Source organism: Leuciscus leuciscus (assembly GCF_965113295.1).
Source record: "Leuciscus leuciscus genome assembly, chromosome: 6".
Lineage (NCBI taxonomy): Eukaryota > Metazoa > Chordata > Actinopteri > Cypriniformes > Leuciscidae > Leuciscus > Leuciscus leuciscus.
Window position 1 is genome coordinate 41956471 of NC_138730.1, and position 25343 is coordinate 41981813.

Consider the following 25343-nt stretch of genomic DNA (forward strand, 5'->3'; position numbering starts at 1 on the left):
ATATATATTATGATAAAAATTCAAGTGTTTTTGACCTTTGATACATGTAAACGTATTGTAGGAGACCTCTAAAACAAAATTAAATCTAGCATTAAAAATGGCATAATAGGGGCACTTTAATTAAAATGATTGATGTAATGTGAACCTAAGTGTTGGCAAAACTAGTTTTGTTAAGTTGATAAAAATGTGTTCCTTTCACACGTGGAAATAAAATGTTAAGGTGAAAAACACATCACGTGTAAATGACACACTTTACCTTTAAGAAACAAAAAGAGAGTTTGGTTCACTCTGTGCTTATGGAGGTATGGAGGCCTGTATTAAGCCATCAAATGATAACCTGAGATTATCTGCAGCGTTAATCCTCTGAGAAACAGATGGCACGGACTATCCTGCTCTTGGAAAACTCTTGATGAAATGTGACGCAAGATAAAACAGCTGCATTCTCCTCACATCTGTAATATCAGGCAATGGAATCGCCGCAGAGATGCACACATCAGGAGGTCACATGACTGATCCCTACACACTTATGTTACTCACCACTGCTCAAATAAGGGCATTTAAACCATGACAAAAAAAATACAATTTCTTTTTCGATCTGCTCACCGGTGCGGAGGGGTTCTTCACGGTCACGCACGGTGTGGTGGCTCGCAGGGCTCCGCTCACTCCATGATAATATTTAAAACAGATTTTAGTCTCCACTGAAAAAGAGCCAAGCACAGAAAATGTCAAAGGTCACAGCGAGGAAAACTCTTTTTTTTTTCAGATATGCTTAACTCGTCTTGTTCACATGGGCCTATAAAGGCTTTATAGAAGGTGTCTAAATAGTTTCCAGCCCACCTAGTAAATTATAAAAGCTGTCACCAGCTAGAAATAGCAAGTAGCCAATTTTACATCATCTGTGTATTTGTTGCTTACTTTTTTTCAGGCCCCCAACCATCATTTGGTTGCGAAGGAAGTGTCTGGAAATGTTCGTCACTGGTTTCGTTCAAGGTAAAAATAGTTGAATGTGGTTATTGTCCATTTTTATTTTTTTTAAAAAAAGGGCCCTTTAATATATCCCACCCCAACTTCCTCTTTCAATAAGAAACACATCGACACAGAAAAGAAAATACTGTGATAAAAGTCTTGCTATTTCATTATTTGGCTATTTGCCAAATAATGGCCAGAATTTATATTGTAATATTAAACAATATTATAATATGTAATATTACTTTTAATATATTTTAAGTTATAGGACATAAAAAAATTCTCACATATGACATCTGACCTGCTTTAAAACACTGTTGCAAAAAAAGGAAAAAGATATGCATTTCTTCTGATTTGACTACATTTTAAAAGACCGATTCGATTGTTAACGTTTTATGACTTCAATGTTTAGACGTGCTTTTAAAATTACATTTTTAAAGTGATCCATTCAAACTGAATGGAGAAATATTAAAACAAGAATATGGGATTTCATAAAGCCCCACTTCATCACTAATTTGTCCAAAAAACACGCACAAAAAAAAACAAACATCTATTTTAAAACTGATTGGTTTTGTGAGTTTGAGTCCGTATGTAGGCGTGTTCTCTCTCTAGTATCTGTATCTGTAAAAGTGCCAAAAATAAATGGAAAAAAAGAAACAGCATATAAGCCATATGGCCTCACAGTGTAATACACGAGAATGATTTCAGGACCGTCAAGCAGAGACAGCGTAGCCTAACATAACCCTCAAACAGCTGAGGCTTGTGCTTTATATTAATACAGGGCACACACATCTTTTCATGAGACACTATATTTAAAACTAAATGTATTTTGCGTGCCATGAAATGAGAGTGTCACACCTGAATGATTTATCTTCACACTTCTTGACTTGAAACATCTTTGAACATTTTGTTTGTATGGAAGTGGTTTGTCTTCGTGTGTTTGTTACCATAGCAGCCAAAAGAAAAAATTAGCGAATGGCATCCTGTTTGTGGGAAATAAGTGTCTATAATGCTGCATCATTTAATAAGAATGTTTTGCAATGTGATATTAAAATTGCACATACGTTCTACGAAGTAGGAGTTGGCCTCGATCTTCCAGACGATCTGACCTTTGTGGGAGCCATTCACACCTCTGTTTTTGTAATCCAGAAAATTCTCAGAAAGAACCTCATCTAAGATAAAGAGAAAAGAAAAGCCTCTTTATTCTTCACAATTATGGCATACAGGAAGTTCACATCTTTTGATTATTCATTCATGGTGGTTCTAAAAGATGAGAAAGCTTTTGAGCTCAAATTAAAGCCAAAAAGCATTATCAGCTTTTAAAAGGCCATCAGAGAACCTTTATAACACTAGACACACGAGACAAAACTATATCGCTCTCATTATAGAGTTGTCATCCAGAGTTGTCGACACGGAAATGTGTGGCCTTCAGCTGAGGGACAGACTGCTTTTATTTTTGTCGTGCTGCAGAGCTACTCTAGCCACTTTATTTTTTCCTTGTCTATATGAAATACAATATACCACATATCACATATATATCTTGTTTTTGTTAAACAAAAAAACATGATTTTTTTTTACAAATTAACTTTATTTGTTATGAATTTAAAATAACTTACACTACCATTAAAAAATTTGAATCATTTAGATTTTATCTATGGGGGGGGGGGCAAACAGTAATAACAGTAATAATGTGAAATATTACAATTTAAAATCATTGTTTCTATTTGAATATATTTAAAAATGTAATTTATTTATGTGATGCAAAGCTGAATTTTCAGCATCATTATTCCAGTCTTCAGTGTCACATGATCCTTCAGAAATCATTCTAACATGATGAATATACAAGAAACATAAGTGTAGTAGTGAATGTTATACTAAACATCAAAGTCAGCTTGTAAGGAAGTTCATTTCCACCTCAGAGTAAAAAAGGTAATCGCAAGACTAAAGTTTAACATGAGTCACACTGTGAGATATGAAGATGCAATTGCCAAGAAACAAAGCTGCAATTATCCAGAAATAAAGTCAAACTGTGAGTTACAAAGTTGCAAATATGAGAAACAAAGTAGTAAATTCTGAGAAATAAACTAGTAATTTTACTTTATTGAGGTAGAAATGGGCTTCAAAAGCTTGTGATGTTTCTGGCCTTTTACATTACTGTAAATATTTTTTGTTTCTAACCATGTATGCAGTAGAAAACCAGGTGCTCCAAGCTCTGAAGAATCTATAACTTCAAGAATACACTGTGATTCACACGTTTGTGGTCAGTATAATATACATTTTTAAAGAAATGTATACTTTTATTCAGAAAGGATGCATTAAATTGATCAAAAGTGACAGTAAAAAGCAGCCATGATAAATACCTGATTTCTATGGAGGGATCTGATGACCAAACTATATTAGAGTTCGTGAATGTAAAAAAATGAAGTGAGCTGGAGCGATTTGTGTTCACAATGCACATTTTTCGTAAACCGTATCGTTAGCTGAAGGCAAACCATAATCAGACCACCTCCCGAGTGTTCACATACGGGCCAAAAGTCCAGCGAACCGAGATAAGACCCCTGAAAAGGACCACGTGTGAAAACGCCTAGAATGATTTCTGAAGGATCATATGAGACCAGTATCATTTTCCAAACATCTGAATGAAATATTCATTAAATCTGAGTCTTAACATTCAACCAGCGGCATAAAACACGGCCAAACAGAAACACGCTCACCAATGAGGTACATGCCAATCCAGTCGCCCGCGTCCACTTCCTCCTTGATGTCCCAGCAGAGGGTGATGTCCTGCGTCTGACCGATGGTGTAGCTGGAGGTGCTGACGGTGAGGGTGGAGCGGCAGTGGGAGGTCACGAGGTCAGTGTCGCTGGTGGAGCGCAGCACGGCCGCCGCCAGCTCCTCAGAAACGCCATTCTGGAAGTCCACGTTGGGGAACTGCTCAGGGTTGAAACTGTGCCGGATCGGGTCCTTGCATCGCCTCCTGCCATGAGATGCACGAGATGGAGAGGCCATTGCTGCGAGCCCGAGAAACCTGTTCTGGTACAAGTTCTGAGGAAAAATCAAGAGGCAAGAGTAAATCAGGATGTATCCCATCATTGCTTTTGGATTTTTTTGGAACTTATGGTGTGCGAATCCAACTGTCCTGCGAACAATCATGTCCTGGAGATGCTGTGCTAAATGCAGACTTTTCATGGTCAGCTCAGAAAAGACAAAACCGCTGGGAGCGAGGCCGGTCGGGACATGTTTGAGGGGGAAAACAGCGGCTGAGACACTACATGTCACCAACAGGGAACCAAGAAGATCGTATAATAGTGTAAGACATCTACTTCAGCTGGCAAAAAACATCTGCATGAGAGATTCTTCTCAAAGAGCAAATTGCATGTGTGCATTAAACATAGGCTATAGAAAATGGATGCATACTAAATATGCAAGGCACACATGTGCTGAATTAGAATGCTGTGCTTCCTGCTGACATCTGAGACAACGGCAAAGTTGCAACTTGCAAGAATGAAATTAGCTTAGATGGGTAGTGCTACTATCATTAACCAAACTAAGGGCACATTTACACAACAACAGAGAAAAAAGAAAAAAAACGCGTACAGACGACAGCGTTGTCAAAACGATCCCCGTTCACACGGATCCACAAAAACGACTAAAAATACTGTCAGGCCAGAAGATGGCGATGTCACTTTGGAAAGAAACACTACACGTATATAAACTGAACATGTGACGCGCATATGCATGACTTCACGTTTTCACAAATTCATGTTTTTTTTTGTTTAAACGGAGATGATAACAGTATCGTTTGTAAAAGTTTGTGTTATCAGGGCCACAAAACGCCGTCGTCATGTAAATTACCAGCCAAAACGCATAATTAGTTTCCCCTTTTTTTTTTTTTTATGATGTGATCGGAAAAAAATACATATTCAGAGAAAACATTTTTGTTTAAAAAAACTAATATAATTATAAGAACTGAAACTTATTTTCTCTGACTGAACTGAACAGAACTGAAAATGTGTATGACTCCAGAACTTACTAAACAAAAATGACAATAAATTAATTTTACTTTTTTTATTAATTTCATAACCCATAACATAAAAAAATGACACAACAGACACAACACTAGCAATAACAGATATTTAATGCCACTATTTAAATGGGATCATTTGATATGAAATGATTGAAATAGCTTAATACTAACAAAAGTTTGGTGTCAGTATTGTGAAATATTATTATAATTTAAAATGTTCTATTTTAATATATTTTAAAATATATATTTTAAAAGTAAAGCTGATGAATTTACTGTCACTTCTGATAAGTTTAATGCATCCTTGCTGAATTTAATTTTACAGACCCCAAACTTTAAAAACGGTAGGTATAGTATATGATATAAAACTCTCCTAAAAACTAATGAAAACTAACAGAAATTAAGCTTAACTGAAAATAAAATAAAACCAAAATTAAAAACCAAGCCTGCATACCGTCTACTGCTAAAAAATTGAAAAATTGAAAAAGCTCATGAGAAAGCATGGAGTATTTAACAAAACACAACAACAACTGTAGTCTGGTAAAACGTTGTCACATGACCTCATTCCATTGCATGTTTAATTCAGCGAGTGATGTCCTGTTTTCATCTCTAATTAATTAAACATAAACGTAATGTAAATCTCATAAATAAATAGGGTTATTTATTTAACTGGATTATTCACAACATCCTCTCCCTCATCCGTCTACACAGTAACAACAAGCATTTTTTAAAGACAGCATTTCCTTCATGTTACGTCTCTGAAGAGCAAGAGGCAGTCAAGTAACAATTAGCAGATGTGGCGGGACACACAGATGTGGCGGGACACACAGATGGGGTTTGGCTAACGGAACGCTAACATCTTGTGGTTGTCTGTGCAGCAGGGGTGGGTCAGAGTGGTTAACTAGTCAATCCAACAACTGCCTAGTCAACTGGTGAGGTCAACTAGAGATTTTAACCAGAGATTTGTTTTTGCAGCGTTGTTTTAAAGGACATGAACTTAGAGACATAACTTCCTCTGAAGGGTTTTAGCATGCAGACAACATACAATGTAGGACTGTCCACATGCTAAGATGCTTTTGTAATAAACAACACCTTTAACCATTTTAAAATGTGAAGATTTCACATATTTTTTTTCATTTTTGCTCTACGTACCAATGCAGACGAACACAGGGTCCAAAATTAACATTCGCCGAGGGCCAAATGAGAGTCAAAATTTTACGTTTATTTTTTCATGACAAAAAGAAAGTAAAAAAAAAAATATGACAAGGTATAAAGTTTAAATTATAAAATCTATCTTCGGCAAAAAATGAATGTGTGTTGAGTAAATACTGTATAACTGTGTAACTCGACAACTTAAAGGATTGGTTCCAACTAAAAATGAAAATTCTGTCATTACTATTTCACCCTCGTGTCATTCCAAACCCGTAAGACTTTCATTCATTTACCACTTTATTTACAAGAATATTAATCTCCAATGCGCGTTCACGAGAGCACCACGTGTGTGTTGTGTTGACACGAGAGCAGACGTTGATGCGTGAACACGTGTTGGAGATTCAATTTTGCAAATAAAAGTGATAAATTATGTTTTTTTGGCGCAAAGCAGTCGCTTCACTTCATAAAACTGAGGTTAAACATTTACATTTACATTTTACATTTATTCATTTAGCTGACGCTTTTTATCCAAAGTGACTTACAATTGCTATATATGTCAGAGGTCACACGCCTCTGGAGCAACTAGGGGTTAAGTGTCTTGCTCAGGGACACATTGGTGTCTCACAGTGGATTCGAACCCGGGTCTCTCACACCAAAGGCATGTGTCTTATCCATTGCGCCACCACCACCCCAGGTTAAACCACTGGAGTCACATGGTGACTCTTTAATGATGTCTTTACTACCTTTCTGGGGCTTGAAAGTGGTAGTTATGTAGCTGTCAGTGCTACAGAAAACTCTCAGATTTCATCAAAAAGATCTTCAATTTTGTTCTGAAGATGAACGAAAGTCTTACAGGTTTGGAACGACATGAGGGTGAGAAACTAATGTCAGAATTTTCATTTTTGGGTGAACTTTATTCCTTTAACATAGAACTACATGATGTGTCAGATTTCATGTGTCTTTTAATATCTTTTGGAAAAAAACACTAACATTTGTTTCTCCACAGAACACAAATTCATCTTTTTATACAGAATAGGCTATACTGTTATTATTATTTCATTTTTTTCATAACCCATTACATGACAATGGCACTATATAACATCTGATATATCAGATATTAAATGTCACTAATGATATAATTTGACAAACTTACTGAAATAACTTCGGTACGATTTTATTAATATATTTGAAAGAAGTCTCTTATGATCACCTAGGCTGCATTTATTTGATTAAAAAACAGTAATAGTAATAAAAGTGTTATAACAATTCAAAAATAAATAACTTGTTCGTTTATATTTTTTATTACGAAAAGAAGGCAAAAAATATGACAATAGATATAAAGTTTAAAACCTATATAAAAATATGTCTTAGTCAAAATATGAATGTGTGGTGAGTAAATATGGTATATTTACCATATTTATGGCTCAATAACTTGGTAGGCTATTACTGCGACATAATACATGATGTGTCAGATTTCTTGTCTTTCAATGACTTTTGGAAAAGGACTAAAATAATGTTCCTCCACAGAACGAACATGTAGAATATTTCTTACAACATTATGCTGCTATAAAAAAAATATACGGAACAAAATCACAGTGTTGATCGATGTTTTTGTGACAGGTGCAGACGAAGTCATCTCGAGTGATACGACGACCTGAAGTGTTTGTCGCAATAAAGAAAAACAACTCAAATGTATCAGTCATTATTGCAACCCTGGTGTACAGTCACCAAATGCAGAATCATTCTGATTCACAGCATAAGCCGAGACTTCACTTCCTCCTCCTCACCATCCCAGTTCGCATGAAGCCTGCAGAGCAACAGAACTCACACAACATGAACTTGAAGCCCCTGTTAAACACCATGAAACTGCACTGCAAAAGATGTACTGTAGACAAGACTAATCCACACAAAGGGCACTCAGTCAGCAAATCCAATTTTACCCACAAGCATCAGCCATTTCTACTTCCTAAATTCGACTGAGGCAATCTGGCAAATTTAGAGGGCAGATAATGCTTTTAAAAAAAAAAAAAAAACAAGTGGCTAGAATTCAGACCCGGACACTGAACGAGTGAAAAATGACACTACAGACTGCACCAGTTCAGAAAACTATAACCTGTTGTCCAACACATTGAGCTGAGCTATGGTGCTCAAGGAGGCATATAAACATCTGTCTGCTGTTATGTAAGCTCTGAAGAGCAAAATCGAGTTAACAATTTATCTAAAAGATTTACAATACTACTTTTCAAAAGCTTGAGGTTATTATGAATATATATATTTTTTTTTTTTTAAGAAATTAATACTTTAATAGAGTGGTGCAGGTATGATGTTAGAACCTAGAAATGTCTAATTCGCCACTGGTTCCATCAAGATTTTCCTATTGGGTTTTATAATGGGATTTTTCAATTTATGAGTAAGATAAAGCCTGTGGTAAACATAACTTGACGATACTTTGTCGTTTTGTTCTACAATACACTGCACACACTTACACCCAAGTAGTCTTATCTAGTTAACTGCTTGAAAATTAGCATTTTCGCAATGGGTGTGTGTGATTTACTTTACAAAGGTAATATTCGGAAAAGCATAATAGGGATACAGGACTTTATTTTTATGTTGACTAGCGAAAGATTGTCTGGAGTTGCATTACACTGACCTGAAATGTGTGTATATGAAAAGGGATGTGAATTCATGCTGAGGTCACCACAGGCCAGAAGGCCGTATAGGGGTCACAACCGATCGCAGCAAAGCAATATCAGTAGCAGACGGACACACGTGATCCTCTTAAAGGTTAATGAAAGGGCAGATAACAATAGAAGCTTTTTTCTTTGCCATTTCTGGTCATCTCTTTTTCTCCGTTTTATTGATGGAAAATAGTTGGAATGCAAATTCAGAGCATGATTGAATCATTGTGACATGACAAAGCAAATTGGGCGAATGTGTGTTTACAAGACGAAAGGAAGCTTTAACCACGCACCTTGCAATCACACTGACACAGATAAATTAATTATAATCATTAAGGCCCCCGAGGGCAGCCTCCGTTCAGTCCCGCTGCGAGTGTCTGCGTGTCATGCAGGATGAGATGCATTAGCTCGAGCAGAGTCAGGCTCGCCGTGCCAAAATGAAACCTAAGAATCTTAATGTACTTACATAACGGAGCGTGAAGGCCTACGGGAGCGGGATATTTCTCCCCAGAATACAGAGATCAAGCCACAATTCTGTTACCAAGAAGATCTGAAGTATGTAATCTCCTCTGTGACGTAGAATAGACTCTAGCAAATCTGCAAACATCTTGGAGGTTTACATTTATTTTTAATGGCATACTATCATGCTGCTATTTTTGCATCTCAGTTAGTTTACAGGTTAGCATGAGCATTCTGGCATTGTATACTACGAATATTGTTGGCTCTATGAAAAAAGGTATTGTGTCGCGCTTTGGACATTATGCAAATCTGCATGCATTAAATGCCTGGATGCATTTAATTAACATTTGCCAAAATGTGCAGTATACAACCGGATAACACTGTGTGTGACACTGTATCCCACAATGCAATGTGCTCAATCTGAAGAATTTCCAATATAACAAATGAACCAGAACCAATATCAGCCAAAACTGGAATACAAATGCAAAATAATCATATTTATTTCTGAGATCATAACCGGATGCCACTAACTAACTGTATTAAAAATGCAATGTGACATCAATTTAGTACAGCTTACTAAAGGGATAGTTCACCCAAAAATGAAAGTTCTGTCATCATTTACTCACTCTCAAGTTGTTCCAAACCTGTATGAGTTTCTTTCTTCTGCTGAACACAAAAGTATGGGTAATCAAACAGTTGATGGACCCCACTGACTTCCATAGTATGGAAAAAAAATACCATGGAAGTCCATAGGGTCCATAAACTGTTTGGTTACCGACATTCTTCCAAATATCAAAAAAAAAAAAATGTATGGGTAAAAAAAAAAAAAAAAGGCAAAAGCAAAATATTATCCTTGGAAAAGCTCTACATTGTTACAGGAATCAAAATATATTTTCATTTCAATCTATAAGACGTACTAATGGAAATAATAATACATGGTGACATTACATAATGGCTCTGGGATCCCCTCTGGGAACTCATCTACGGTAGACATCATGTATAAATAAAAACTTATGAAGTCAGTTCACTCAATAACATCCACGTCATCATGTGAAGGTCGTTTAACAGGAAGCACTTCTGCTTGTAAAGGAACAAGGCCGTTTTCCCTCTTCTAAGCTTTTCCGTTCCTTGATGCTGATTTTACTGCGGATCGATACATAGACTGCTGGTCTCAGATGAATCAATACTAATCTACCTCATCTCTGCTCCTTGCCTAAGCTCTTAATGACCCCTGAGTAACGAACACATGTCCCCAACTAAACACGGGCAACCATGCTTATCATCCACCCCAGATGTCAGCTTTTAACTCCATTATTATGTTATTTGCTTGTTTATTTAGTTATTACTCATAAGGCATCATTATTCTGATGAGTTTCATTTAAATGTTATTTGAAAATTACTTTTTTTTTTTATGTGGATATATTTTTATATGGTTTCAGCAGTTCTTGAAGTGCCTATACAGCCATGAACAGAATAATTTAAAATGATTAATCTATGACTGTCTGATTTCATCTTAACTTTATTTGCATCCATTACATTGGGGTTTAGGTGTAAGACATTTTAGTAGCAGGTGTAGTTTAAGCTTAGATTGTAAGGTTTAAGATGTGAATTATTCAGTGACATTCAGGATGTTTGACTAATAATGATTTGACTGTTTGTTTTTGTTTTTTTGTCAATCCAGTTCTAGGGGATATTTTAATGACCCTACAAGTTCAATCAAAATATGAGGAAAATATATTTTTGAAAACAATATTTTAAATATGAGGGAAGAACAAATCCCTAAACTTGGTAAAGGTATATATATATGGCAAAAATATCTGGCATAAAAGGCAAACGACAGCTACAGGTTTCATTTTACTTTGCAAAAAAAAAAAAAAAAAAAAAAAATGCATAGAAAAGCAAAAGTCTCAGTGGAAAAAGCAAACGCTGACTACAGCATAATAAGTTATTAAAATGTTGTTGGTTCTCTCTTGATTTTGTCATTAATTTCGTTGCACAACAGCCAAAATTTATAACCACACAATTTGGAATGCTTCACTGCGTTATCACAAATTAAATAATTGCCTCCAGTCCAAGCACAACCATACAATACATGCTTACAAAATCTTTAACACAATTTACTACAATAACTGAAGAAAGAGTGGGTTTAGGTGAAGTGTTACTGTGTCGATTTGGGTTTAAGGTTCAGTGTCGAGTGTAGGGTTCAGGAATGATGATGATGCTCATCTCATCTGGGCCAAATACACACGCACGTGCACGCAAAAACACGCGCGCGCGCACACCACACAAAGACGCGCGAGGCCGCGACTGATGTTGAACATCAACTGAAAAAGGCCAGGCAAAATAAAACAAAACAGCTTTTAAATCAGCGTTATATCGCAGAGCACTACAATGCTGAAGCCCAGTGACTGTTATCGTGCTGTCATCCACTGCCTCTCGCTACAGACATCTCAAAACACGCCTGACTAGGGAACATTAGTGTGTAATACACAAACACTCACCTGGGTCAGTATCACCTGCCGGTGAATCATCACCTTTTCGTTCATATGGCCATTATCCGTCCCATATTTACCCGCACAACAGCCGCCCTTTCCTCACATTTGCCCTGTTTGCTAAGCTACCGCAGGAGATGCTACATCCTCTTTCCTGGGTACCAGGAGCCTGTAACCAATGGAAACGCTCCGTCAGATTGATTTCTGTTTTTGTTCTTCCAGTTATGACCGTGGTTACGTCATCCACCTCACCCGCGCACGTACGCGCATTCCGCACTGAGAGTCTGGACGCTGACTGGATGTCTGGACAGCGACTGGCTGCTCATTGGTCGTTCCTATTGTGACGAAATGTGATTGGATGAATTCATGGTTGGGCTTGGGTGTGATTGGATGTAGTTGGTCTCATAAGCCCTACCCTCTATGGCCATACCACACTTGCGGTCTTTGCTCTTGACCACTTTTGGCCCAAGTGTTCAAGTGGGTGTGAAGACTGCAAGTGTGTGTTGAACTTTTGATAACACTGCAAGAGATTCACTTTTTAATGTGTTTGTTAGTAAAAATTCAGGAAATAGCTGTAAAATATAGCAGTGTTTTTCTGTTAAACATTTAAGGAACGTTTTTTGCACTTTATTTAAATTAGGATATTTTACTTTATTTTTAAGTTTTTTTGTTTGGCAGCCGTATCTGACAGTCATCGACCGTTTTTTAAAGATTTTATTAATTTAAAATTGTGGTGCTTCTTATTAAGTGATATAAAGAAGTTCAAAATGTAGTACAAAATACTTGTTTGGTAAGGTCTGGTGGATTCACATTTTTATTTTACTTTTAAAGCAACTGACCGATTCACACTAGTCTAATTCTATAAATAGGGAAAATTCAAGATTTTATATTGCTGGTGTTGCCTAGAAGAAATAATCATGTTATTAGCCTACATTTTGTCAAAAATATTCAGTTAGCCAATGTATAATCCAGACAAAGATTTAAAAGCGTTTAAAAATGCATAGTGATGTGAAGACAATTACTGATAGGATTCTGATGGTGGTCATGTGATCGCCTTATGTGACGCAATGAAAAGAGAGCTAAAATAAAAAACAATGCGTATCGTATAACAGATACTAATTTCTTTAAAGAAAACAACCACAATCAAACAGATTATTTAGAACATTTATTGTCATGCATTAAAATGATATATATTACAGAACCAAAAGAACACATTGACTGACATTGACTGAGTTCATGCTCGAAATGAAGATCAGAACAGGATATATTTAGATGTTGACAGGACAGGATGTTTACTCATTTCTGAGAACTTTAAAGAGTTTCATATTGCTTGAAGAACAGGTCACCAAATAGAAGGACAAATTCCTGTCACTAATATTTTTTACACCAGCAATATAAAGTCTAGCTATTTACTACTAACAGGATAACTACTTACAACTATATATTTTACACAAAACAATATTACTCCTTAAAGAATATAATGTTAGAAAGGAGAGATATATGTTGCAAAAGAACAAATAGATTAGGACTATAGGGTTACACAATGAACAATATGTTGCAATGATACTCTTTCATCACAGAAGCTATTGATAAAAAAGTTTTTTGTTTTTTTTGTTGCTTAATTTTACTCAATTTTAAATTTTTGTTTTTTATATCATTAAAGCGTTTTTTTTTTTTGTGAAGGAATATTTACATGTATGGACAGTAAAATATGAAAAGTTATTATTAACAATAATAAGTATTAAATGCCTTTTCACAATTCGGTAAAATTGATGGAGCCCATTAGACACTATTCATCATTAAATGAGAAATTATTGAAAAAAAAAAATTTGCTTTTTTTTTTATGTCATCAAAGGGATATTTATGAAGGAATATTCACAAATGTACATCAAATGAACTGTAAATGTTTATCAATACTTTTGCTAAATTTGGTAAAATTGATGGAGCTCATTAGACATATACACTATTTATTAATACGCATTAAATGCAAATTATTGAACATATATTTTTATGGTCAAACAAAGCAAACATTGCATCTTGGATTGTATGTTTTTCTTTCTCTCGGCGCTCTTAACAACAAATTTCCGAACAAAATGAGCGGTCACATTAGTGGTCTGTAATCATTGTCGGGCTCCTGATTGATGTGGTTTTACTACTTGGCATTGAGTGCAAGATATCGATCTTCAAACATGGTATACGCTTAGACAGAAGTTTCAGAAAATGGCTTTGAAACTTCTTCCCCAAGAAGGTATAAAACACAGGGCTGATGCAGCAGTACAGGTAGGCAAAGTTACGCGTTACGTACAGCGCATAGTCGAGGGTTTCTGAGCAATCGTTCAGGTCTCTATATGACGTCTTGATGGCTTTTAACAGAATGACCACATTGTAAGGAGTCCAGCAGATGAAGAAGGTGAAGACAATGACAAAGATGAGTTTGACTGCCCTGACCTTCTCCGTCATGCGTGTGGACATGATCCTGATGACTATACAGATGTAGCAGTACACGACGATAACCAGAGGCACTAGGAAGAAAAGGACAAACTGCTGATAATAGCCAAACAGCTCCCACTTTGTGAGGATAGACTCGTGGTAACCGGTCACTTCGCACTGCTTACCATTTTGACCATCCATCACATTATATAGAACTATATCCTTTATACTAGCAAATATGCTGAGCGCCCAGACAGTGGCGGCCGATGCGAACGCGTACGTTTTTTTCCTGCTCTGGGCTGCAGAGATGGCGTGGACCACTGCAAGGTAGCGGTCGAAAGTCATGAGAGTGAGGAAGAGGATGGAGCTGTTGAAGCCGATTGAGTAACAACTTCCCACCAACTTGCAAAGGATTTTCCCAAAGATCCATTCTGACTTGTGGTAGACCGCCCAAAAGGGAAGGCTGAAGGCGAAGATCAGGTCCGAGAAGACGAGGTTGAGCAAGAATATGTTGGTGACCGTGCTGAGCTTCTCATATCTGTAGATGATGTACAGCACCAGTCCGTTCCCCACCAAGCTCAGGAAGAAGTTAATGTAGTAGAACGTTGGGAGAAATGCTGCGCCAAACTGGTAGACATTGCCTTTATCGCATAAAGGAACCTCTATGGTTACGACGCTGTATGGTATTGTGGGACTGGTGTCATCGAAAAACTTGGAAATGTCATAATAATCAAACTCAGCCATTGGTGTCTGTCTGGTGTCTGAGGTCAGATTCTGTTTCAATAAAATCAAACAACAGCAAATTCAGAGTTCATAAAGCAATTCTACTGAAGTTCATTCTGAGTATGAAATATTGGTTTCACTCACCTGCGCCTTTGGTAAAGAAGTGTGTGCAACACTCTGCAGCCGTGGCAGAACTGACGCAAACACGTTGTGGCTTACTAAGAAAACTCAGCACACACATCCTGAACGAGGAACTGTAAAGAGCATTTAAATCACCTCGTCAGCGCTACGCAAAACCGCTTTCACCATCACTATTTTTGGTAAATGTCATGTTTTGTTTTTTTTTTAAAGAGAGAGAGAGAGAATGGACAGAGTGGCAAGGACAATGATTAAGAATTAAACAATTGAATTCAACATTTTAAAATATTTATTGTAATTTAAAGAGTTTGAAATGTCAGCTGCACAAATGAATTGATAAATCCAGTAAAAAACATGACAAAACTAAAACATTACGTGCAAAAAAAAAAAAAAAAAAACATGAATAGGGAACTTTAAATAATAAATAGATGTTTAAAGGGTTAGTTCACCCAAAAATGAAAATTGTGTCAGTAATTACTCACCCTCATGTTGTTCCAACCCCGTAACACTTTCGTTCATCTTCGGAACACAAATTAAGATATTTTTGATCAAATCTGAGAGCTGTCTCACTCCTTCATAGGCTTCTATGTAATTGAAACTTGCCGGCCCAGAAAGTTAGTAAAGACATTGTTACAATAGTCGGAGTGACTACAGTGGCTCAACCCGAGAATACATTTGTGTTCCGAAGATGAACAAAAGTCTAGCAGGGTTGGAACAACATGAGGGTGAGTAATTACTGACAGAATTTACATTTTTGGGTGAACTATCCCTTTAATTGCTGATCTTTGCACAAATCTATCAGGTCAAACAGACATGCCAAAACTACACTATTAAGAGTACCGGTACTGCTAAATTCTACAAGACATGTTCAAAATATCAAACAATTAAAGTTGAATTAAATAATAAAAAAATGTTGTAACAGTAAAAATGTTCCTACTGTATAAAAACGAACAAACTAACAAAGCAGAAATATTCTTACATTTTAACATAAGCGTTCAATGTATAGCCCGTAGAAAATGCTTCACATCCTGTACAGAGGTAGCTTGGCTAGGGCAGTGCAGATGATACAGTATAGTCATTTTTCTTTATAGGAACAGTTTACTCAAAAACAAAAAACTTAAATTTTAAATTAAAAATTGGTCACAGGAAACGTGAGAATGATGTATGTATACAGTACACGCATATGCATGGTGTTTAAAAGCATTTTCCCTGAATGATGATTTATTTTTTTACACTGTTTCTCGCACAAAGGCTTCAGAAGACATGGAATATAATGCATGAGTTGTACTGACCACCTTTATGGTGCTAGTCGTGTCATTTTTTGAAGCCCAATAGCCCCTGCCCCCATTGTATGGAAAATAATGGCATCAAAAATGAGGATTCATTCAAATTAGAGATTTTACCACATTCAAGATTCTCAGACAGGAAAACACGTCACATATTTAAAGTCAAGATCATGATATCGTTCTTCAGAGGTTATGAGTTCTTGAGGTCAATGCTGAGCACCAGAAATGTTCATTTGAGAGAGAAAAGACTGTACAGAATCAGTAAGATCCCACTGTCCTGATGCTAAAAGTTAGGTCCTTTTCTAAATGGATCGTCCCGAAAGCCATAGGCTTGATAACAAGAGGACAGGTCACAAATCCCCATGGATCCTGGGGGCCCGCGTTTGCCTGGGGTGCCCGGAGTGCCAGGTTTCCCTGGTGGACCAGAAGGCCCGGGATATCCCTCACCAGCATCCCCACGCGGGCCCTGCAAACCTGTGGAAGAGAAAGTTACTTAAGGTTGTGCTTACAAAGACAAAAAAATGTTAAAAAATTAAACAAGATGAATTATTATCATGCATGAGTATGATATAGACAGGGCTTAACATTAACCCTCGCCAAATGTGGTGGATTACAGCCGTGGCGTGTAAAACAGTCACTCCTACTAGACACTTCGGCGGCTTGAATTTTATATATAATATATTCATTTTTCAATTGAAGTCTTTTAAAAAGGTATCTGATATAATAAACTAAGTGCAATGTAGTTTTGTCAAAAATATCACTATTTTGATACATATTGTTACTGAAATATCTGAAACGCTTCCAATACTAATTTTCCGCAGAATAGATGCACGTCTCTTTCTCTCTCTCTCTCACCATCTCTCCGACAGCGAGTGACACACAAACCCGCCTCCCCACACTTACTCGTTTAATTTGCTCCGGATGAATATTACTGGGTTTGAACTTCGCTGTGGGATTGCACGTATTGCGCATAATTTTAATAATTCCCACCGATTTTGTGCTCACACCCAAAGTGTGCGCACATAAAGCTGCCTCTCAGTACAAAAATGAAGTTCTTTTTTACTTCTTATTGCGCTTAAACAGTCAAACACACACAAAATAATGCCAAAATGCCGGTCTTGGTGAGTATTCATGTAAACACAGTCAGTTATGTTATATATAAAGTGAACATAAACAGATGAGAAAGAAAACGCATGTGTAACAGTATATTGGATCAGTGTGTCAGGTCTTAAAGTGACAGCAGCCTAATAAACCTGCTGCCCAATTATAAGAAAATATAAAAATATCTATATGGCAGTTTTTCCCCATGGAATCGATGTAAAAATTGTGGCCAGTGAAAATGCTGAGTGGCTAGTAACCACAGTGGCTGGTGAGCAAAAAAAGTTAATGTCAAGCCCTGGATAAAGACATTTGTTTTTTACCTGCAGGGCCAGGAGGACCTGGCAAGCCGATTTCACCTTGTCCTTTAGCACCTTTCATTCCCATTGGACCAATATCACCTGTAAGAATAACATTTGAGCCGCATTTTCTCTTTAGAACTGTCACTTTATAATGAGAAAATAAATGTAAAAACAGCTTGATATAATTCTCACCTTTCAGCCCTTCAGGTCCCCTCCTCCCTGGAGGTCCTGGGTAGCCTGGAGACCCTGCCCTGCCGGGATACCCTGGGGGTCCAGATGGGCCTGTTGGGCCTGGGGGACCTGGATCGCCTTGTGGTCCTTGTTTGGTTTCACAGTGCTGGCAACTTGTTTGGCCCATCACCTGCAGGAGCTGTGGCAGCTGGCCTTTTGAAGGAACAAATAAAGCAGTGCTCTTTTACCTGTTGGACTGGTATATGATACTAAACTAGGACTGGCAATTTATTAAAATAACAAAAAGTTACTGTGAGTGCCCCAGCAGGATACTTGGCATCATTTTTTTATCACATATTTTAGTAATTGTTATAAATTAGTTATCATTAAAGGACTTAAACACTCAAAATTAATTGATTTTCAATGAATTTCATTAAATTTCATCGAAATTGGACCATGGAAACCTTAAATTCTTATATATATATATATATGAAGAGTTCAGATGCAAAAGCCTCTAAGTGCCATCCGAAATTTTCTTCTAGAATGATAATTTTTATCAAGCTTGTATATTTAAGTTCAGTAATTTCACTTAAATGGCAATGAAAAAATGACCTATGAATTGTCATTTAAGTGAAATTACTGAATATACAAGCTTGATAAAAATTATCATTCTAGAAGAAAATTTCAGATGGCACTTAGAGGCTTTTGCATCTGAACTCTTCATATATATATAGTATAAAATAAAAATGTTTAGTTCAGCACATTTGCTTTGCAGTAAACTTAACCTATATACTGTTATTTTACGCTTTGCTTTAACTTCTGCAATAATCTACTGAGTGTCTTCTTTAAAAAGGGTTATGATCAGGCAAGAGCTTTAGGACCCGAGAAAATATTAGAAACGCTTTCGAGCGCTGGAGAGACCGAAGTGGGAAGACCTGAAAACAGATGCAAAGGTTATGTTGTTTCTGACTAACATTGATTTTACTATGTTTCACAGAACCAAGAAATGCTGTTGTTGTAATGTTAGCTATAGTAACAGGACAGTTCTGACTCACTGTCATTGTTTGTCTGGAGACTAACAACCAACTCTTGCTTGTATATACCCAGACAGTAACATAGTTGGAGTCAGTGTATAAACAGAATAATTCAAGCCGTTTGTTAGATATTAAAATACACACATTTTTCATATGAAGTTTAAATAACTTTTATAGGTAAGAAATGTGTTTAATATGTTCGGTATATTTTTCTACATGCAAGGTCCAAAGAAGAGACGTCAAGTTTTAATGTTGAGAGCAGATAGGGAACACACTCATACACAGATTTATCATGCATAACTTCATTATAAATGATATTATTTTAACAGCAATAATAAGAAATCCCTGTTGTAAAAACAGCTATTGAGGTGATGGACGTTACAATATTATATCAAAACATTTTGATATAATATTGAGTACTTAATGCTTAAATTGAGTTTTCTAATATGACAGACTATCAAACGCAGTTGCTAGATATAATGCTGTTAAGTGTTATTTTATGGCTCTCTGGAATTGCTGTGTTTTACTATCAAACATTTTGTATAATAATGCTAAACTGAACATTTTAACACTGTCCCTGGCAACCTTTTCCTACATATATATGCTAGTTTCATTCTCACTTAATAAATGATTCATGTATTTATTAATTTGCCAAATAGTGTGCAATGAGAAAGATAATGTACAAATGCTTCACGCTGGCATCGTGATCATTATTTAGCAATCTGACGGTCCGTTATCCCTTACTACAGTGTGTGCATGAGTGTGTTGAAGAAGGGTCTGTGACAGTATCACCAATATTAAAAATAGCGATGTTCTCGCTAAAACCATAGATTTCTCAACTATATGTAAGGTTTTCTTCTTTTTTATAGAGAACTGAAAGTTGCATCAATGCTCCTACCACTTTAGATGTTTCTAGCTATCTGACCGTGAGGCAAGCATACACTCTTCTATACACATCATTGAGTTATCATAGAGTTAAATGCTATTCTTCAGGAGTTTCTTTAGGTGCATCCCAGTTCGCATACTTGTGCACTACTCTTTTGTTTTGTAGATTGTTCAAACTGAAGATTCCCAAAAAGAAAAAGTGCGCTTTAAATACCCGGGTGATGCACTTAATTAAGTGAGGAACGTTGGAGACTTCATGCACTCAACGGTCACAGCTTTCATTTTGTAGCGGAGTGGGATTGGGCTATCAGACTCCGAAGTTCAATGACAAAAAAAACGTATAAAATTGATACATGGTTGAGTACATAATGCATAGCATACATGTGAATAATATAAAGTGCATCATTTGGGACACAACTTTTGTCTTTTCTTCCAAAATAAATTTATCTGACAAGTAAAATGCACATTAATACATAGAGACATATCTCAAAACTAGATTTTGAGATTGATGTGCCACGCAAAAGTCACTGACATGATTCTAAGGTGTCGCTATGGTCGTTTTTTTTTTCACACTTTTTTGTTTGCTAGTGTGATAGTTTCTAGGTAAGTGTAAGAAATATGAGTTATATGACTAAATGTAATACTTACGGTTAAGGGTTTGTTCAAATTCGGACCAAAAGTATGACCAATAGCAAAAGTAATGCTTGCATAAGCATTTTGTCATTAATTTTTTTCATTCGTCTTAACCTCACAAAATGAATTTGCCATTGAAACGTGTCAAAAGACTCATATAATTCTTAACAGTACAAAACATGAAAACTTACTTTGCAGCACAGAAGCACAAATCTTCATTAGCTGATCTTCTGAAGGTGGCTTGCCCTGTAACACAGTGTGTCATATTTGAACAAGACTATCAAAATCATGCGTATTTTATAATTTCTCATAAGCATCACACTCACTGGTTTCCCAGGGTAACCTGGAACTCCTGGTTGTCCTGGTAACCCATCTAGACCTGGAAAGCCTTGAGATCCATGTGGACCTGATGGACCCACATCTCCCTTTTTCCCATCAGCCCCTCTGCTCCCAGGATCCCCTGCTACACCTGGCTGAGAGGGAGTGGGGAGAACAATTCAAAACAGTGTCATCACTATTATAGAATTAATTCAGAAGTATCATAAAAAAAATACTTTTTTATTGTGCAGATAGTGAAATCTATATATTGAATTAATGTGTAAAAAAAATAATTGTTTATTTGAGTAATGTGAGTAGAAGTGTTTTAAATTGTGATGGAGTTGCAGACAAGATTTTTTGGTTCAAAACATCGAAAGTTGTATTAGTCGCTTGCTAGGAAACCGAGAGACAGATTCTGACTCAGGAAATAGGTGTGAGACATTGACAACAGTAGTTATGTTTTATGAGTAGTTAGTTATGTACCTCTCCTTTGTTCCCTTTCAGGCCCGCTTCACCCTGTTGAGAATGACAGAGGTACATCACACACACACACACACACACACACACACACACACACACACACACACACACACACACACACACACACACACACACACACACACACACACACACACATTAGGTGCTGTTCAGTTGATCTGCATTTATATATCCTGACATTTTATAAGAAATATAAGAGGCTGTATTTATTTGATCAAAAATACAGTAAAACCATAATATTATGAAATAAATTATTGGCAAAGCTGTATTTTCAGTATCATTACTCCAGTCTTCAGTGTCACATGATCTTTCAGAAATAATTCTAATATGCTGATTTGATGCTCAAGAAACATTTCTTAATATTAGCAATACTGAAAACTTTTGTGGAAACCGTGATATACATTTTTTTTAAGGATTATTTAATGAATAGAAAGTTCATAAGAACAACCTTTGTTTAAAATAGAAATGTCACATTATAAATGTCTTTACTGTCACTTGATCAAATCAATATGTCCTTGCTGAATACAATTATTAATTTATTTTTAAGAAAGAAAGAAAGAAAGAAAGAAAGAAAGAAAGAAAGAAAGAAAGAAAGAAAGAAAGAAAGAAAGAAAGAAAGAAAGAAAGAAAGAAAGAAAGAAAGAAAGAAAGAAAAAAAGTTTAACCATAAACTTTTGAACAGTACTGTATATATAACTTTTATGTTTTTTTCAAACAAAATTTTAGGTAACACTTTACAACAAGGTCTCATTTGTTAACATTAGTTAATGAATAAACTAACATGAACTAACAATGAGCAATACATTTGTTACAGTATTTAATAATCTTTGTTAATGTTAGTTAATTAATGACACTTTATTGTAAAGTGCTACCAAAATGTTCTTATGCAAAGCTCATCGTCATGATACTACGGTGTTGCCAGAGCATTGCTTTATGGTTACTATTTGTTTTCAGTGCATTGTTATGTGGTTGCATGGGTCTTCTGGATGGTCGCTAAGTGCTTTCTTACTAGCTCAAATCAAAAGAGTCTCTATGATACTTGGATTCTTCCTTCAAAACAAGTGTGTGGGATGTTTTCATTTCCATTGCACAAGCAATGTGGGGTAAGCTGTGTGTCAAAGTTTAATACGTAGGTTTTATGGGTTTGTTCAAATTCATAACCAGAAGTACACTTGTATTAGCAACACCACTAATAAAGCATAAAGACTGTTACATACATGTTTTCCAGCGACTCCAGGTTCTCCCTGGTTTCCTTTCTCGCCCTGGAATGAGAGATTTGTTATAATCAAAATGTTAATATTGCTCTAACAAAAATGTACAGTATCATGGCAAAAAAAGGCCAGCAAACAGTATAGTTGGTCTTAATTACTGCAACCAGAAAGACTTACTAGGTCAACCAATTTGCTTTGTTTTGCTAGTAAACAGCATGATTTAGTTAGACTAGCACCAGGTCAGTATTAACCAATAAAACAGCCTAGAACATGTAATTTGTTAAAACTTTTTGACTCCAAATGCTGAATAAAAATGTGTGTGTATGTGCGTGTGTGTCTTCTGTAGGTTGTAATTCCTGTTAGAAAAAAAAAGTAACACTTTTTTTTTTTTACTTCCTCTTTTCTCTCTCTCTCTCAACATGTTTCTTTTCAACAGTCGGTGAGAAATCAAATGTCACGGATGTCATTCATCACTGAGAAGTCACAGTACCTGACTTCCCCTCGGTCCAGACGATCCTGAGTCACCCTGCAAAAGTAATCAAGCATATAAGATACCTTTAACAGTGCTAAATGTGCAAACAGTTAGCACTCCCCCTCTATAAAAGTCCAGTCAATCATCATTATGAAGGTATATAAGCAGCAGTCACAGCGCCATCCCAGTGACAATTCTTCCAAAATCCTTCAACCTCATCCTCTATTTCTCTCATTGTCCCTCTACATAGTACCGCTATTTGGGGGTTGAGCACGGAGCTTGACAGCAAGCCAAGTTTGTTTACCATGAACTATTAAGACTGGATGGGCAGGTGAAAAAATACATTCAAGTGCAAAAGTTTACAGTCCATCCAGAGGTTGCATTAACCAAGAATAGTCAGTTGTTGAATTCAATTTAAAATTCAACTCTGTATCATTTTGTGTGAAAGCCAGTATGAAATGGAAGTTGTGATAGTCTTTTCTTCCCTATCGTGATGTATATATTCTGAGTGAAACGGCTTCTTGAACAAGAAGAAATGTAGGGCGCGGCTTGATTTTGTCGATAAGGAATTGATTAGATGGTTGTGGTTTGCTATTGCTGTGATCTCGTGATTGAAAGGGTGTCGCAAATGGTGCTCACTGCAGAGCCAAATGACGTCCAGCTCCTCCTCTCTGGATGTAATGGGTGGAGTTACGTTTAGTGATAGGTTATGGGTTGTGTTAGGGCAGAGGTCTTCAATCCTGCTCCTGTAGGGCCACTGTCCTGCAAAGTTTAGTTCCAACCCTAATCAAACACACCTGAATCAGCTCATCAAGCACTTCAGAATCGCTTGAATATTCAAAGGCAGGTGTGCTGAAGCAGGTTGGAACTAAACTCTGCAGGACAGTGGCCCTCCAGGAGCAGGATTGAAGACCTCTGTGTAAGGGTTTAGTTGGACCGTCTAGCTCCACCCATTACGTCCAGTGAGGGAAAACTAGAAGTCAAGCTCCACCCATTGGCTCTGCAGTGAGCAGCCTCTCAGTTGTCCCGCCCTCACGCCAGTAAACACGTCATGTCGCTGAGGGAGGGCACATGAAAAAATTGAATGTGCACAGATAAATCATTTACAATAAATACTGCAATATTCCATAAAAAAACAAGAATTGTCTATTTTGATTCTTTTAGAATCATTCCCACTGCAAAAGATGCCTATAAGAATTCAAAGTGAATAAAAGAGGAGAAAGTTTTAAAGCACCACCACGAAAAAAGAGTGAGAATTTGGAAGTAAAATTTTAAATCTCTAGAAATTACTCATGTGATAGACAGTACTCATTTTTTCACAATGTAAGGGTGGGAAGAGGGGAAAAGTCAACAATCTGAGTCATTAAAGTCAATGATCAAGAAATCATTCTGTCTAATTTGTAAATGCATGTTATAGATTTTTGTGAATATTTTTTAATTTTTTATTATTTGACCTTGACATTATCCAAATGTTATGAATCTTCCGGTGCAAATGAGCGACTTCTCTCTGTTGACTTCTCCAGTCATTTGGTAAACTCCATCCCAGCAAGCCTGCGTTTATGCTACATGCAATGCATTGATAATTTGTTACACTTGGATGTACGTTACAATACAAAAGTAAAGATCTTTTGCTACTTTGTTTCATTACGACTTTAAAAATTCCAAGCATTACAATATTTTATTATTGAATAAAGCAACATGAAAACCAGTCGGTGACAGATAATGACTAATTGTAATGCAACCTATGAGTCCATCACAGTAAGGACATCTTTATTAAAGCATCTGACAACAGTCATACTCCCTGTCTAAAGCAAGGCAGATGCTAATTCAGGTTAGGTTTGTCACTGTTGAAGAGTCAAGATGAACGTACCTTATGACCTTTGAACCCTGGTAGACCTCTAAAGCCAGGGGGACCTTGAATGCCATACTCTCCGTCTGAACCCTGTGGATACACAAATGCACACATACACCTTTATAATATTAATCACTTGCGCAGCATTGCTATACTTACTTACAGGTATCATTTAGTTTATCTTTTTGAGTAAAGGAAGAAACAGGACACTGAACACCACTGGCTATAGGGTATTTGTAGAGTCTTTAAAATCAAATTGTTAAGACCTGCTCAAATAACATTAATACAATATGTCCATTCAGAACAAACCCTTTAAAATAATAAAGAAATGTGTTATTTAATATACACATATGTATAGAAATTGGTTGATGTACTAATTTATCAATGCACACAAATCCACACCAATAATGGATTTTGCTGATACAATAATAATATGTTTAAAGAATGCAATAAACAGATTATTGTGCAGTGAAATCTATATATTGAATTAATGTGTTAAAATAACTTGCTTTCGTTCCTGT

The 25343-nt window shown here is 36.4% G+C and overlaps 3 protein-coding genes and 1 long non-coding RNA gene across 6 annotated transcripts in view; 1 reads left to right on the top strand and 3 right to left on the bottom strand.

Moving 5' to 3' along the window:
- The window catches only part of hecw1b (HECT, C2 and WW domain containing E3 ubiquitin protein ligase 1b), a 39769-nt gene extending 26985 nt beyond the window's left edge, over positions 1 to 12784 (bottom strand). For 2 of the 3 annotated variants that reach the window (XM_082172930.1, XM_082172929.1), the window contains exons 1-4: positions 11781 to 12784; positions 3681 to 4011; positions 2031 to 2138; positions 604 to 698 (exon numbers count right to left, since the gene is read on the bottom strand). In XM_082172930.1, the coding sequence (XP_082029056.1) occupies positions 604 to 698; positions 2031 to 2138; positions 3681 to 4011; positions 11781 to 11825 (579 nt within the window). In that variant the 5' untranslated portion in view covers positions 11826 to 12784. Of the gene's footprint in view, positions 1 to 603; positions 699 to 915; positions 2007 to 2030; positions 2139 to 3680; positions 4012 to 11780 lie in introns of those variants that run through there. The other variant, XM_082172931.1, reaches the window with a different exon arrangement.
- On the top strand, positions 5337 to 8178 carry LOC309501254. The gene is made up of 2 exons (XR_014206820.1): positions 5337 to 6616; positions 6837 to 8178. It is a non-coding gene; the product is annotated as an uncharacterized lncRNA (long non-coding RNA).
- Positions 12785 to 12921: 137 nt separating the features above from the next.
- Positions 12922 to 15175, bottom strand: ccr12a (chemokine (C-C motif) receptor 12a). The gene is made up of 2 exons (XM_082173182.1): positions 15069 to 15175; positions 12922 to 14975 (listed from the first exon to the last, which is right to left on the bottom strand). The coding sequence occupies exon 2, from the start codon at positions 14943 to 14945 to the stop codon at positions 13878 to 13880; it is 1068 nt and encodes a 355-aa protein (XP_082029308.1). The 5' UTR covers positions 14946 to 14975; positions 15069 to 15175; the 3' UTR covers positions 12922 to 13877.
- Positions 15176 to 15336: 161 nt separating this feature from the next.
- Positions 15337 to 25343, bottom strand: part of LOC309501348 (uncharacterized protein) — a gene marked incomplete at its 5' end in the record, with an annotated part of 33369 nt that continues 23362 nt past the window's right edge. The window contains 9 exons of the mRNA XM_082173397.1: positions 15337 to 16822; positions 17770 to 17847; positions 17941 to 18132; positions 20663 to 20717; positions 20798 to 20944; positions 21273 to 21305; positions 22505 to 22549; positions 22989 to 23024; positions 24841 to 24912. Coding sequence (XP_082029523.1) covers positions 16632 to 16822; positions 17770 to 17847; positions 17941 to 18132; positions 20663 to 20717; positions 20798 to 20944; positions 21273 to 21305; positions 22505 to 22549; positions 22989 to 23024; positions 24841 to 24912 — 849 coding nt within the window. The 3' untranslated portion in view covers positions 15337 to 16631. The remainder of the gene's footprint in view (positions 16823 to 17769; positions 17848 to 17940; positions 18133 to 20662; positions 20718 to 20797; positions 20945 to 21272; positions 21306 to 22504; positions 22550 to 22988; positions 23025 to 24840; positions 24913 to 25343) is intronic.

Excerpts from the sequence above, each read along its gene's own strand:
- ccr12a (XM_082173182.1), bottom strand. The coding sequence starts at position 14,945 with ATGGCTGAGTTTGATTATTATGACATTTCCAAGTTTTTCGATGACACC.